Below are 13,302 nucleotides of genomic sequence, written 5' to 3'. Positions count from 1 at the left end.
ATTCCTTCCAACACTGTAACCCTGATGCAAAAAGACCTCAGGCTGAAGCCATGGCTGCATCTATTTTGCATGAATTACACTCCGGAGGCCGCATTACAAGAACAGCAGGACATCTACTTTTTCATCTTCATCTTTGAAGTCCATAGCCCATTTTTTGTCAACAAGCTATTGTGGATATCATGACTACAGGAAAAGGAGCATCGACCATCGAGTGATCCAGATACCACCAACCTGAGCAAGACAGTACCTCAGATGAACATTGTAACTTACTGTACACTCACTCAAAACACCAACATGGGACAACAGTGTACGCGAGCAGTAGCAGATGCATAACCTTTAGCAGGAGGATGGCCACTCGGGGAAGAAGAAAAACATTCACCCACAAACTTAAAGCCGTAAATCTGTTGAAGCCTCTGGAAACATGTTCAAGAAGGAGCAGTTAAACCAGTGGGTTCCTGGATTTTAATGATAAATCGTACCTGCTTTTGCATCAGATCTGCTTTCCCTCCGTCCCCAAGTTCCCCAGTGCAAGTGGCATGTTATTCATACACGGATCAGTTTGTCACGTCACCTGATCATCTGCATACAGGTTTTAAACTGTGAGGGAAACCACATTGTGTTTTTCCCACACGATGCAGGTAAATCAAGGGAACTGGATAGAAACTGTCTCGAAAATGTCTTTTGCTCAGACTGCTGCCCCCCTGACCTCTGAATGAGTCCACTCATTGTATTGTTAAAAAGATATGGTCTGTATTTATATGTTCGTGTTCAGAGCAACACTGAAAAGGACTAATAAAAACAGTAAAAGCATTTTAATGTTGCTGGAGTAGTAGTGGTGGAATGCTGATGCTCAGCATTAGTACTTGGCTGACTCTCTGCCGACGATGACTGTAACAGATGAGAAAATATAAATCTGTCTCCAGAGATAAGACACGGAAAGTATTTTAAAATGTGACCTCTCAGGCGGTGAAAAAGGAATCCGACTTGATCTGACTGTCCTTCAGGCTTAATCCTTAACTCCGATGTGTGAAAACCAAACAAGCCACGTCCAAACGAACACACAGGATAGCTACCTCTAACAAACGACACATTCTTGTGAGATGTTTTTGCAGCAAATCCTTGGAAGGATGACGCTTTGTCCCGGGAAAAGGAAAAGAATCAGCCTTGTTTGCCAGCATGCTGTGGGTAGGAAGCAAATACCCAGTTCCTTTCTCTAATTTCAAGTCTTAAAAATACCAACAGTCATCTTTTTGTTTGGGTGTTGACACAGAGCTTCAAGAGACAATATGTTTATCACACTCGTTTTTTACAGCGTCAATACAAGCATGGAAAACACTGTTGAAGTTTCTTCTGAATAATACTGTGTATTCACAAAGTATTTATTGTGGTATTTACAACACAATATAAGAAATTGTCGTACTTTGCGACCCGAGGAGTGAGATGGAAACCATTGATTATTCGCTTGACACACGAGGCCTAAAGTTATGTCAGACTTGTAACAAACACAACAGTATTAGCAGGATGATGAGATAACCTTGAAAGGAAGCTATTGCTCCCGGATTTTTAACACATTTAACAAGGTGCAGAACCCCACTGAGCGGCTGCACAGACAGCGCACGCCCACAAGCTGAGGTCTGCACTAAAAAGCTCATCTGTGATGATGCAAAGTAAAAACACAAGGCTTGATGTCTTTTTCATAAGTGAGGCTGCAACAAGACTGCTATCAAAGGCTTGCCTATGGTGAGAGAAGTGGACGAGACGCGAGCAAATGAGCAAAAACAGAATGAAGTTAATGGGCAGGAAGTACAGCTCACCATACTGGCAGCGAGGCCCCTTGAAGCCTGCCGGGCACTGGCATGTAAGATCTCCACTTTCAGCACACTGACCTCCGTTGAAGCATGTGTTGGAGCTGCAAGCCCCTTAAAACAAGGAGATGTTTGCCTCTTGTGAGTTGTTTAACAATGTACTACTCCATCTGAGACTCACTGCGCAGGCATCCCAGCTCATCTCCACTTGGACTCCATCCCGGGCAGCATTTGTACACAGGCTGCAGATCCATGTGGTAAACCATCCTGTAGGTCGTGTAGTAGGCTGTCCTGGGGGAATCAGTGTTATGACCCTTCATTCGTCCTCCAGGTGAGCCCAGTTCAATCTTACTGAATCATTTCTGACATAACCACTTGCTAATTTGAACCTTTCTATAAGCATTTCAAGCTCTTGCACATGGCCTGGGACCACTTGCCTGGCTGGATTCAGCCCCTGCACCTTGACACCTTTGACACATGCGAATGAAGTGGACTGTGAATTTTTACCTTCTTTCAAAGGCAGTACACCATCGTTGGCTGGGGCAGCCCTGCTTCCACACCTTCACAAGGCGGGTAAAAGCCTGAACACATGGCTGGCGCGAACCAAGAACGGACATCTGCTTGTCAGCACAAACATTTGGCCTGCAAAGAAGTGATGGGCGTGAAAATCAGACACACGATGTGTTTGAGTTCTGATTCGTTTGGAGTGCTCTTGATTGCTTGTTCCAATCATCAATGGAATATATATATATATATATATACGGTATGTGTACATATATCAAAAAGTAACAGACGGTCAATTGCTGGATCAAAGTAAGTCATCCAAGGCATCTCATATCAAGCTATGAGCTTCACTTAACAGCATGTGTGTGTGTGTGTGGTGGGGGGTGGAGGGTCGCCTGCAGCTGTCAATAAACAACAAGGTACCGCAACAAGTTCAGCAGTGGGTTTCCTTAATGGTGAGCATGCCCTCGCCCATGTCAGGGAAGGCGTTTTCTAAGAATGAATGTAAATCCAACAACGAGTGAGAAGACATGAGCGAGTGATGTGATGCAGAGGTGCTTAAATTGAAAAGTGAAATTCCAGAAGTCATGTAACTTGTTGAATCTCATCGCGCGCCCTCTAGTGGCACTTTATGGAACTGAACAGAAAAAGTTAAGATTGAAAATATATATATGAATGGACAAAATCGGTCATGCACGGTGAAAATGTTATTAATGCTATTATTGGAAATGTAGTCCTAAATATAATGCGTGTCATCACTTTGTAGAGAAGTTGTAACTTACATGCCAAATGTGAGCTCCGAAGATGACATCACGGTGGCGGTGTTGAATAATAGAAGCAGCGTGAAAACACACATCTCTGAAGTCATCATTCCTGCAGGTCGACGCGCGGGGAGGCAGTGATGGGCCGCAGTTGGACCCGGTGTGTCTCGGTGGTCTGCGCCGAAATCGTGACCGAGCGGTAGAAGCTCTTGATGCCTCGGTCGCCTTTCCAGACGAGACCTCTCGGGTCCCGGTCCAGCAGATGCGGCTCGACTGCTCTCACGTCAATTCCAGCCTTTCATGGCTGTGTGTCAACGCACCACCCACTGTTCGTGAGGGGCCAAAGCGTTGTCTCTGTGCGGGACCTTCACCTGGGGAAACAGTCGAATGACAACTCCTTAAGTTGAGTAGTGTTTCGCGGTGGGTCTGTTTTTAATAGCTGATTTCGACTCAGTATTCATTCAAACTGTGGTCATTGTCGGGCTTTCACGAGGACAGAACAGTGAAAGAACTAGACGATTTGGGAAAAACAAAACAACATAAATTAGCGCATAGAAGTTCGAAAATAACAATGAAATATCAAGAAATATTAACCGTGAATTAAGAAGTCCACATCATTTACTGTTGCTTCTTCTTCTGCGGCTCTAAAACTATATATAAACGTTAAATGTTGAACACAACCCACAACTTCAATTTAGAGCTGAATCTGTCCTGACAAGCCAAGTTTCTTGCGATACAAGTTGTAGTCGCACGGCGAGTCCTGCATCACCTAACATCATGCTTTTACTTTCAAAGTCGGTCTCCACTTCCTCTAATTTGCTATTGTTTCCTGTGCGTCATCGTCTCCGACCGGAAGAGAGGTGTTCCCTCTCTGATCAACAACAGAGATGACAGACAGGAACACGCTTTAAAAACGTCCAGTTGTGTTCAGTGTGGATTGTAATTTCGGAACCCAACCCCTGTTCTCGCCCACTCGCGAATCCGAGGAAATCAGCATCTGCTGCCCCTTAAAAGGTAAAGACATGACAGTGCGTTAGCTACGGTGGAGCTAATGCTAACTAGTGCCCTGTCAGAGGAGAAACGCCGGAAGGAGTCGATACGAAATACATCTTCGGTTTACGTCATATTGAACGCTTTAGCTTCGAAAGTGCGTGACAAATGTTATCGTGTGAGTATTCCTTTCATAAGTGCTCAATACTAGTTGAGTTGACCAAGGTTTGTCGCCGCAAGTGTACCCAGAACTACATCCCTTTCAAGGAAACATTTTGTTCTTATACATTTTGGCATGTTAGAAGACAACTGAAACGTCGGTACATTCATTATTAGACTTGTAATTCAGAGGGATTAAAGGCTGACTATCAAAATGAAAGACTGACAAGGGCGAATCAAAGGTGGTGAAGCTTACTAAAAGTGGTCGACTGAAATACAGTGAGTTCTGCCAAGCCATCGAAGCGAAAGAATCTGCCTCCAGCTAAAAATAAAAGCTAGCAAGTATAAGAAGTGACCCACCTCGCTACTTACCAACCAATGGAGGATGATATAACACAGCAAGATCCTTGTTTGATGGTAAATTATACAGCGACTGTGAGATGATTGGACAATCAAATGATCAATTGGAAGGTAAAGAAAACTCAATTTCAAAACTGTAATAACATACATAACATTACATTCAATGACATAGTTCATACTAATTTTGGGAAACCAGGTGAATCACACGTTTTTTTTGTTTTTTTTAATCTTTGGTATCCAGTTCTTCATTGACTTGTTTTGCCATTCTGACAAACCACACAGGTGACTTGTTTTGCAGCCTCATGAACGGAGCAGCCTTCCCCTCCCCCACTGCTGAACTGGCAGAAATCAACCGTATCCAGTATGAGCTGGAGTACACGGAGGGCATCAGCCAGAGGATGCGCATACCAGAGATGCTCAAAGTGGGACCTCAAGCCCCTCAGGATGGCAACCCACAGGAGCTCATGAATAGTGTCATCATGCAGGTTCCAGAGAGGATTATTGTTGCAGGTTTGTGGTATTCTTCTTGTTGTATTTAACTTTCCATTTCACCGAAAATGTATGGATGGCACATGATGTTAACCAGCATCAAGATGTGTCCAATCTCTCCTGGAGCTGTTCCCAACAAATGTTATTTTTCAGGAGATGGCAGTGAGCCCCAGTTTGCCAGACCCCGAGATCTTGACCTCATTCAGTCAACACCCCTAGAGACCTTGTCCCTGAAGACTCCGCCAAGAGTCCTCACCCTTAGTGACCGACCACTTGACTTCCTGGAAGAAGAACAACGAGCAGCTCCAGACCGTGACGAGGTGCTACTTGAGAACTAATTATAATTGCTTATGTACATGCAACTTATGATTTGGCTCATTAGAAGTAGACTGAAACTCATTGTATTCTGTAGTTTCGGACCCATGGACGTTCTCGACGTGAACGTTCTGTGAGTGAAAACGCAGCAAGCCGTCCAAACAACCAGCTTGCGCACAATGATTCGTGAGTATTGCTCTTGTCATTGCTGTGTGTGTGTGTGTGTGCGTGTGTGTGTGCGTGCGTGTGTGTGTGCGTGTGTCATGCACGCCGCCATTGCTGCCTCACTCGTGTCTTCATCTGCTCTTTTGTTTCTGTTATGGGGCCATGAATGATGTGATGCCATTTCAAATCAAAGGATTTGAGAGAAATACAACCATGCTGGACTGATGTAGCAGGTCTGAAACATTGCTAATGAAGACTGTTGGGTTCTATCTCTGAGCTGCTCTTAAACAATTTATCGCGATCAACATAATTAGTGTCAAATGGATATTCTGTTGAAAAGTAGTAAAAAGAAATGCACAATGACACTGCTTCATCATCTCTATTTTGATTTACCTTCATTAAAGTCGGCTTTTACTTTTTTATTTTTTTTTGTGTGACCCTTTTCTGATGTATGATTTTCAAATTTAAAATGAATGAAAAATGGAGGGCTCCTTCCTTTCCTTATTTCTCTGCTTCCTGTTCCCTTTCCCTCTTATGTCTTTTCTTCAAATTTTAACGGAATTGGCTGCTCTCATTCGTTGGCATTGGGCAGTACAAGATCGTCCCCCCCAGCCTCTGTCCACCCTTGCCCCCCTCTGACTGCTGTTGAAGAAGATCAGAACCTTTACAGCGCTAGCGGTGTGTTTTCATTCATCCAGTCTACTACACGTCGGGCCTACCAGCAGGTCCTGGAGGTCTTGGATGAGAACCCCCGAAGGTGACCTCCAAAATATCAACCTGGCTTTCTTTACATGAAGCTTGTCCAATGCCACAAAGACTTCTGTCGTATTTATTTACAACACCAAATTGCCCCTATTCATATCATTTGGAAGTTAGGATTTAGTTTCCAATTAAAACCAGCATCTGTTTCACTCATGTTCCTGTAAAAGTGTATATTTTGCCAATACCAATTACTTCCTCATTGTGTCAGACACACTGGGATTTGACCTTCTAAAATGGGGCGGGGAACCTGTTCCTTCTTACTTTGATTTCATGAATTTAAACGGTGTGGGTAGGAGCCAGACATGGAGTACAATTAGGAAATGTTTTCTCCAAATGATTCAATCGGGACTGGATCTTATTTGTTACTAATCTTATACTTCCAGCCTTTTCACCTTCCCTGACTGGCTTGCATTGACTAACAGTAGTAACATCAACTCTTTCTGGCTTTGGTGGTTTTTAGATGTGATGTAAAGTTCCAGCCATCCTTTATTGACCAGTGACGTAAACACAAGTGAATGATTCATGACAGCCAAAATAAATAAATACATTCTTCAAAATGATTCATTAATTGAGGCTGGCTCCACTGTGCAACAGTTTCATCGTTGTCCTTTTTTCTTATTTCGTCTGTCCTTCCCCCAAAACCTGTTTTCCTCAATCTTATAGCAAACCGTCATTGCGAGGGGGGTCTGCATCCACCTCCAACCCCTTGCAGGACCCCAGGTAACGTGAAATGAACGTATCCATGTTCCCCCTTTCTCCACATGGTTCTCGTCTCCCATTTGTCTGTCCAAGTCGTTTCGAGAAGTCTTCAAATGTAATTTGATCCTGTTGATTATATGGCTAACGGAATCATGCTTTTGTCTGCAGACTTGCACTATCAACTCTTGAAGCCTCGCTGGATGGATCAGAAGACATGACTGTGGTAGATGCTGCAGCTCTGAGGCGTCAGGTTAGCTCTTAACTGCAACTGATGCTTTCAAGGGAAATGTGAAAATATGTTGCCGCCATTGTTCTGCAGCTCATCAAGTTGAATAGAAGACTCCAACATTTGGAAGAAGAGAACAAGGAGCGAGTGAAGCGGGAGATGATCCTGTATTCAGTCACCGTAGCGTTCTGGCTCATCAACACCTGGGTGTGGTTGCGTCGCTAAGAATGTCCCAACACTCTGCCTGCACAGTAATCCAACCCATCCTGGTTCTACGTGTGTCACATTAAGCCTAAATGCTGCGCTCCGTCCTTGACAGATGTAAAAATCTGCTGCATTCAGGACCCTTTTGTTGTTTATTGAATACATGTACAGTTTTATTTTATTTTATTTTTTACTTGTATGCCCTTTCTTTGAACCGTCTGTTTTTCTGTCATGGTTTTAATTGTAGAGCCACTTGCTGATTGCTGAGCATGACTTGTAAATACGCTGCGTAGGACGATGCCATTTGTAGGAAGTTGCACTGAGCTCGACCGGATGTCTTACTGACGCATTGTAGCAGGATATATTCTGATTTGATCAAAGAACTATTAAACATAAGTAAGTAAGAGTCTTTCTTATTCTATACCTAGATTATTTATAGAGACATTTTGGACAAAATTATATATTCATTTCGTCTCCTGTTGCATGCGTAACACTTCAGTTTGAGGTTTGGAGAGGCTCGCTGGCCCCTGAATTTCGGGAAGATGCCTAGTCTGTTCCTCAGCCTACGATGCAAAAAGATTCTGTACTTTTGGCTCGGAAACCTTTTGATCGCACGTTTGAATCCCTGAACACGTCCGTGCAGGAAATGACCCAGAGTAAGTTGAGAGTAGTGATTGACACATGATAGAAAAGTGTTTTTTTAAATGCACTTTGTTCCCGTCATTTGTGTCATTAAAAATACAAGCTAATTTTTAAATATTGAATCCCTCCACATTTAGTATTGAAATAGCCAAAAAAAGAATGCATTTGTCAATCATTTTATTAGCAGTATTAGTACCAAATTGCCAGGGATTCAAAGTATGAGAAACATTATTGAGATATGAATCAATGTTAATCCAATTCCTCAATCAGGCGTCGCGTACAGGTAACAACGTGACGTGGATTTGAGTTCTCATGCTCTGGATACATCAATGACGAGTCATCCTTGACTTCGCCATTCTTGTTTTCTTCCATCAAAAACATAGCCTTTTCACATGAAGTAACCGTTGACACACTCCATCCTCCAGAACAAGCTTCCAGATCAGGGAGGTCATCGATTCGCAGAGGCGGAGATGAAGAAAGCAGAATGGTCTCCAAATGTTCTGTCTCTTCCAGCTCTGTGACCAGTGGCCCCGGACCATGGACAGTTTGAACACTGATCGTCTCACACTGGTCTCTTCCTGGTCCATTTCTTCCACTGAAAGTCTTTTGTTGTTTATTAGTCTCCTGACACCAGTGAGTGGGCGATATCTCCATGAATCTGTCACCCTGGAACTGGCCTCTCTCTGGTTTGTCTCCAGACTGCTCTTTTGTTTCGCTGCATGTGACTGATGTTTCGAGCTGGTTTCCCACCGGTGGTTCCTCACCTCGCTGATCACTGTTCACTAGCTGCTCCGCTTCTTGGTTCTTAATTTGCAGGTCCTCATTCTCTCGCTCTCTGTTCATTTCCTCAGGAACAGAAAACTCTTCCCTTTGACTGTTTCCTAGATGTTGCCTGATCATCTTCATTTGCTCCATTGAATTTTCAGTGGTCTCCAAGGGATTTGTGTTGCAGACATTAAGCAGCTCTTCCAGCTCTGTTTCTGCCTTCTCAACACCCTGTATCATTGGATCGACGGCTTGTAGTTGCTCTATCTCTTGGTCTCCTCTCTCAGAATGTTTTCGCCGCATGCTGTCTGAGTCAGATTGTTGGATTTGTTGCTTGCTTGTCTCTTTCTGTTCTACCATCTCTAACCCATCATCTCCATGTTGGATGCTCAGCTCTGGCCTCTTCATCTCCACATCACTACAGTTAGAGAACTGTAGGTCACTCAACCCTGTCATCTCAGACTGTAGGTTTCCTGCCTCAAACTCCTGTCCATCGTCACTTTCCGGGCACTTTTTCTGTTGGTGACACGACTCATTTGTCTGTGAGTCACCTGCCCCTGTCTTTTCTTTGGGTCGAATGTCTCCGTCCACTGCTGAACATTCTTTGCTGAGTTCCTTATAGGCATCCCAGGTTCTGTCAGCAACTGTTTCTATATTCTTATCGGCTACATCTTCAGTTTGAGTCCCTGGATTGATGATTGATTCACCTACAGTAAAACAAAACAGAGGAATTTAGAATTTATTTTGATGTTGTACAGGTTTGTGTATGGCTGACACACTCACCCTCCTCCTGCATCTTCTTAAGGCGCAATCTTTCCTGAGCTTTTTGTCGAATCAGTGCCATAGCATCCAAGCTTTCTTGGACCTTCCTCCTTTCCAGGGACTCCCACTGCCGATTCTCTGCGCGCTCAGCATCTAGCCCTCCCGTGGCCCATGCCTCGGCACAGGCCCTGTCTTTGGGGAAAACAGGTCGGTCATCCAGAAAGGTGAGCTGTCTGAGGCGCACAATCATGGTCTTCCGATAGTTCGGAATTTTCCTCACAACTTCATTTCCCATGAGATTTAGGACTCTCAGTTGTGGCATGGCTTCAAGTACTAGAAGCATCTCCGGGTCATTCAATAGGTTGTGAGACAAATCCAGGACATTTAGGGACAGACAGTCTGTCAAGTGTGCTATGTCCTCAAGTGTCTTCAACTTATTGTGGGAAATCTGCAGCGTGGTCAGCTCAGGAAGAGATGAGATGCCTTCGATTTTGCTTAAGTAGTTGTTGGACACATTTAGAGTGCAGAGGTTTTGCAGATGTTCCAGATTTTCCAGTCGGCGGATCAAGTTCTGCTGAAGGAACAAGCAGCGGAGGTTAATCTGAGCGTCCAGGTTTTCTATGCGTTTCAGTCCGTTACTCTCAAGCCACAGACACTTCAGTCCAGTGTACTCCTCCAGGTTTTCAATGGCTGAGAAGCCTTTGAAATGTAGATACAAGGTGTCATTCAAATGTGGCGTTGTGTAGAGTTTCTGCCGCTTACACTGGTCTCTCAGGAACTCCTTGGTCATCCGCGGCCACGACTGCTGTCCATTTGGTCGGTTGTCCTTTGCTGCTGCTTCTTTTGTAGAACCCACTTGGGTTTCTACATCATCAGTCTTCATTCTTGCCGCTTCGGTCTCCATTAGTTGGTGAGATACGCGATAATGAAAGAACGAATCGATCAGGATCCAAATTCAGTTCTCTGTTGTCAAGTTGTGACTGCGAGTGTTGTCATAGTAACAGCAGGTCGGACAGATGACTCGAGCATCTTGTTTGGAGTCGGACTGTTTTAGCTGTTGCACACCGATTGAGCAAGGAAACATGGCGTCCGGCTATGTCATTCGTCGTGGAGCGGTTACGCTCGGGATTCGGTGTCAGCGTGTTTCCAGGAATATCGCCTTTGCACAGGTTAGAGAGAAGAAACGGTGGACGAGAACTTATGAGCTTCACCTCGCAAATAAACTCCGACGTGACGGAGCGCCTCCAGCGAAGCCACGGTAATGCTAACAGCTAACTGCTACACGACAAGGCCACCGCGATGTCGCGTCTTTCTGTGTTCGTTGATGAGTGCATTTAAATGCGGGGACATGCTCAGTGACGGCACACGGCTGTCTGCGTGTGTAAGCGCTTTGTGACGTGCATAGTTTGTCCTTTCTAGTGGCAATTTAATGAATCATAACTACTGACTACTGCTAAATCCAGTTGAAGTTAGTCCGACTGATAGAAGGCAGTTCGTTGTTAAGTATTACTTTCATGCATGTTGAGTTTCAAACATATGTTTTGTCAGCTTTAAAAGCATCTGTCAGCACGTTATTCGAGTGTTTAAGATAAGATAAGGAGACTTGATTAATCTCACAGAGGAGAACTCTTAGAAAGCACCGCGGGGTGCAAAAGTTACAATAGGGACAGAGTGAAGAAAGCAGTTGGAAGTGGTTCTTTCAACTGTGTTGGGTAAGGGGAACGATGCCATTGACACACACATCTTAAAGATACCGATTTTAGTATTGTGAGCATCATTGTATTTGTTCCAGTTCACAGAAGCCAAATTGGGATTACCATGTGGAAGTTCAGGCATTCAGCGCCCGCCTTCAGGAGAACTTCTCCATGGAGCTTCTTAAGACTGCTTTTGTAAATCCCTGCTACCTGCAGGCAGAGCAGAAGCGAAGACAAGACCTGGGCCTGGATTCTGAAGTGACGGCTCTTGTTCTCAAAGCGAACACAAAGCTCAGCGCTCAGGGAGCTGACTTTAGCAAAAGCTTTCTGAATGACTGGTGCAGGGCCAGCTTCCCCAACCTGCCCAATGAGGGAGTGGAAAGCATCGTAGGGCATCTCACTAGTCTCGAAGTCGTCACCTATGTTGCAAAGAACCTTGGCATGGATGATCTAACGATGAGCGCAGACTTTCCCCTCCCAGATGATGTTCTTCATGCCACATTCATGGCAGTGATTGGCGCTCTTCATGAGAGCAGTGGTGCCCAGCGAACAGGATTTTTTATCAGAGTAAGATAGTCACTGTTTAGTTCAATTTTGTAAAATCAAACGTCTTCTTATAATAACATGCCACACGTACCCATGCTCTTTTTCTAGGATTTTCTCGTCTCTCAGATGATAGGAAAGGAGCTGTTTGATATTTGGACAGTGAAGAATCCAATGGGACTACTGGTGGAAGAGCTTACACAGAGAAACGTTCCACCACCAGAACCCAGACTCATCAGGTCGGCTGGGTCCAGCACTGTCCTTCCTCTCTACTTTGTTGGTTTGTACAGGTGTGTTTCGTCACATCCAATACTCTGTTACTGTGATGTTTCCCAACTCACTCACTTGATACTGTTTCTGTCCCTCTTTGCCTATGTCTTCAGCGATAAGACGTTCTTGTCTCAGGGTCCAGGAGAAACACTTACAGAAGCAGAGGATGAAGCAGCACGGGTAGCCTTGCGCAGACTGTATGGCTACACCCAAAACTGCAAACCATTTGACTTTTCTCCGCAACAAAATCATCAGAAGGTTTTGACTTCTGCTGTTGGCAGTAGCTAGTATGACCCTCACCTACAGAAGAAACCATGTAATATATGGGGCTGTATTATTTTTAATAAAAGCATGTCAAGCGTACATTTTGCCTCATCAGTCACACAGTCTTTTATGTGGTCTTTGCATGAGCCAGTCGCACCACATCCACTGCAGTGAGGAGCTTCTGAAGACCAGAAGTCAAAGACTGTTCGACACCTGGGCTGGGCAACTGTTACCTGCAGTAGCAGACCTGTCTGCGTTCTGAGAATGTGGGTGTCATTTTTGTGACGTGTGCATATTTGGAGTTAATTTTGTCGCTTCTCCTGCAGACTGCTTTAGATACACGCTTGCTAGTCAGTTTGAGTCACAGCTTATACTTTAGCATTTGCAGGTTATTTTACGCATTGGGAAAATTTAGCGACCACAATGGCACTACAACATTTTTGTTGTGTGTTTTTTTTTTTTTTAAACTGTCAACGGCATAAACGTGACGATTCTTTATGGAGCTCTGTATTGTTGCAGTGACTCTACTACACCACAAGGCGGCGGTGTTTAAGTCCGCCGTATGCCAACCACACTCAAAGAGAATATAGTTGAAGCGAAATGTTTACCCTCCCATTTTTCTGCACCTTTCAAAGCGTGTTGTCGGCCTCTTTTAACTAAGATTACAAAAATACAACTTCAAGAAACAAGTTACGTTATACATACATTATATTTACATTATTGGTTGTTGATGTATTCAACCGTATAATCTTTATGGCCAGGTAAATGGGAATATATTGAATGTAAGCGATGAACAGACTTGACGAAGCGTTAGAACGTGTGAAACAATAGCTTCACAGAAACTTACGTAACAGTCTAAAACCAGACCGCCAGGATGACGTGTTCATCAAGAACGCAGTAATTACCAAAAGACCCCGTTCGAG

The 13,302-nt window shown here is 44.2% G+C and overlaps 4 protein-coding genes across 13 annotated transcripts in view; 2 read left to right on the top strand and 2 right to left on the bottom strand.

Moving 5' to 3' along the window:
* The window catches only part of megf6 (multiple EGF like domains 6), a 34,512-nt gene extending 29,976 nt beyond the window's left edge, over positions 1-4,536 (bottom strand). The window contains exons 1-5 of one of the 3 annotated variants that reach the window (XM_053873048.1): positions 4,476-4,536; positions 3,092-3,441; positions 2,313-2,447; positions 1,987-2,096; positions 1,815-1,919 (exon numbers count right to left, since the gene is read on the bottom strand). In XM_053873048.1, the coding sequence (XP_053729023.1) occupies positions 1,815-1,919; positions 1,987-2,096; positions 2,313-2,447; positions 3,092-3,180 (439 nt within the window). In that variant the 5' untranslated portion in view covers positions 3,181-3,441; positions 4,476-4,536. Of the gene's footprint in view, positions 1-1,814; positions 1,920-1,986; positions 2,097-2,312; positions 2,448-3,091; positions 4,288-4,475 lie in introns of those variants that run through there. The other 2 variants (XM_053873047.1, XM_053873049.1) reach the window with 2 other exon arrangements.
* Positions 3,914-7,885, top strand: mffa (mitochondrial fission factor a). Of its 7 annotated transcripts, none has more exons than XM_053873053.1 (8): positions 3,914-4,084; positions 4,878-5,089; positions 5,222-5,388; positions 5,481-5,569; positions 6,141-6,305; positions 6,974-7,030; positions 7,178-7,259; positions 7,329-7,885. In XM_053873053.1, the coding sequence occupies exons 2-8, from the start codon at positions 4,882-4,884 to the stop codon at positions 7,458-7,460; spliced, it is 900 nt and encodes a 299-aa protein (XP_053729028.1). In that variant the 5' UTR covers positions 3,914-4,084; positions 4,878-4,881; the 3' UTR covers positions 7,461-7,885. The 7 variants fall into 7 exon arrangements, with proteins under 7 accessions (XP_053729028.1, XP_053729029.1, XP_053729031.1 ...); XM_053873054.1 differs by having other exon boundaries at positions 4,862-5,089; XM_053873056.1 differs by lacking the exon at positions 3,914-4,084 and adding an exon at positions 4,092-4,238.
* Positions 7,886-8,254: 369 nt separating this feature from the next.
* Positions 8,255-10,959, bottom strand: LOC128763750 (dynein axonemal assembly factor 1-like). Its single transcript, XM_053872894.1, has 2 exons — positions 9,630-10,959; positions 8,255-9,553 (listed from the first exon to the last, which is right to left on the bottom strand). The coding sequence occupies exons 1-2, from the start codon at positions 10,510-10,512 to the stop codon at positions 8,331-8,333; spliced, it is 2,106 nt and encodes a 701-aa protein (XP_053728869.1). The 5' UTR covers positions 10,513-10,959; the 3' UTR covers positions 8,255-8,330.
* On the top strand, positions 10,516-12,473 carry mrpl44 (mitochondrial ribosomal protein L44). Of its 2 annotated transcripts, none has more exons than XM_053872896.1 (4): positions 10,516-10,777; positions 11,401-11,869; positions 11,957-12,135; positions 12,229-12,473. In XM_053872896.1, the coding sequence occupies exons 1-4, from the start codon at positions 10,704-10,706 to the stop codon at positions 12,401-12,403; spliced, it is 897 nt and encodes a 298-aa protein (XP_053728871.1). In that variant the 5' UTR covers positions 10,516-10,703; the 3' UTR covers positions 12,404-12,473. The 2 variants fall into 2 exon arrangements, with proteins under 2 accessions (XP_053728871.1, XP_053728870.1); XM_053872895.1 differs by having other exon boundaries at positions 10,523-10,866.
* The last annotated feature ends 829 nt before the right edge of the window (positions 12,474-13,302 follow it).

The sequence above is a fragment of the Synchiropus splendidus genome, chromosome 8, assembly GCF_027744825.2.
Source record: "Synchiropus splendidus isolate RoL2022-P1 chromosome 8, RoL_Sspl_1.0, whole genome shotgun sequence".
Taxonomy (NCBI): domain Eukaryota; kingdom Metazoa; phylum Chordata; class Actinopteri; order Syngnathiformes; family Callionymidae; genus Synchiropus; species Synchiropus splendidus.
Note: the sequence above shows the minus strand (reverse complement) of the source record. Positions and strands in the feature narration are given on the sequence as shown.

Bases quoted from the DNA above. Each gene is read 5' to 3' on its own strand.
- mffa (XM_053873051.1), top strand. From the start codon at position 4,660: ATGATTGGACAATCAAATGATCAATTGGAAG. The intron at 5,090-5,221 runs GTTTGTGGTATT...GTTATTTTTCAG, and splicing joins AGAGAGGATTATTGTTGCAG to GAGATGGCAGTGAGCCCCAG. The intron at 5,570-6,140 runs GTGAGTATTGCT...GGCATTGGGCAG, and splicing joins CAGCTTGCGCACAATGATTC to TACAAGATCGTCCCCCCCAG.
- LOC128763750 (XM_053872894.1), bottom strand. From the start codon at position 10,512: ATGGAGACCGAAGCGGCAAGAATGAAGACTGATGATGTAGAAACCCAA. The intron at 9,554-9,629 runs GTGAGTGTGTCA...GTTTTACTGTAG, and splicing joins TAAGAAGATGCAGGAGGAGG to GTGAATCAATCATCAATCCA.
- mrpl44 (XM_053872895.1), top strand. From the start codon at position 10,625: ATGACTCGAGCATCTTGTTTGGAGTCGGACTGTTTTAGCTGTTGCACA. The intron at 10,867-11,400 runs GTAATGCTAACA...TATTTGTTCCAG, and splicing joins GCGCCTCCAGCGAAGCCACG to TTCACAGAAGCCAAATTGGG. The intron at 11,870-11,956 runs GTAAGATAGTCA...CTCTTTTTCTAG, and splicing joins GAACAGGATTTTTTATCAGA to GATTTTCTCGTCTCTCAGAT.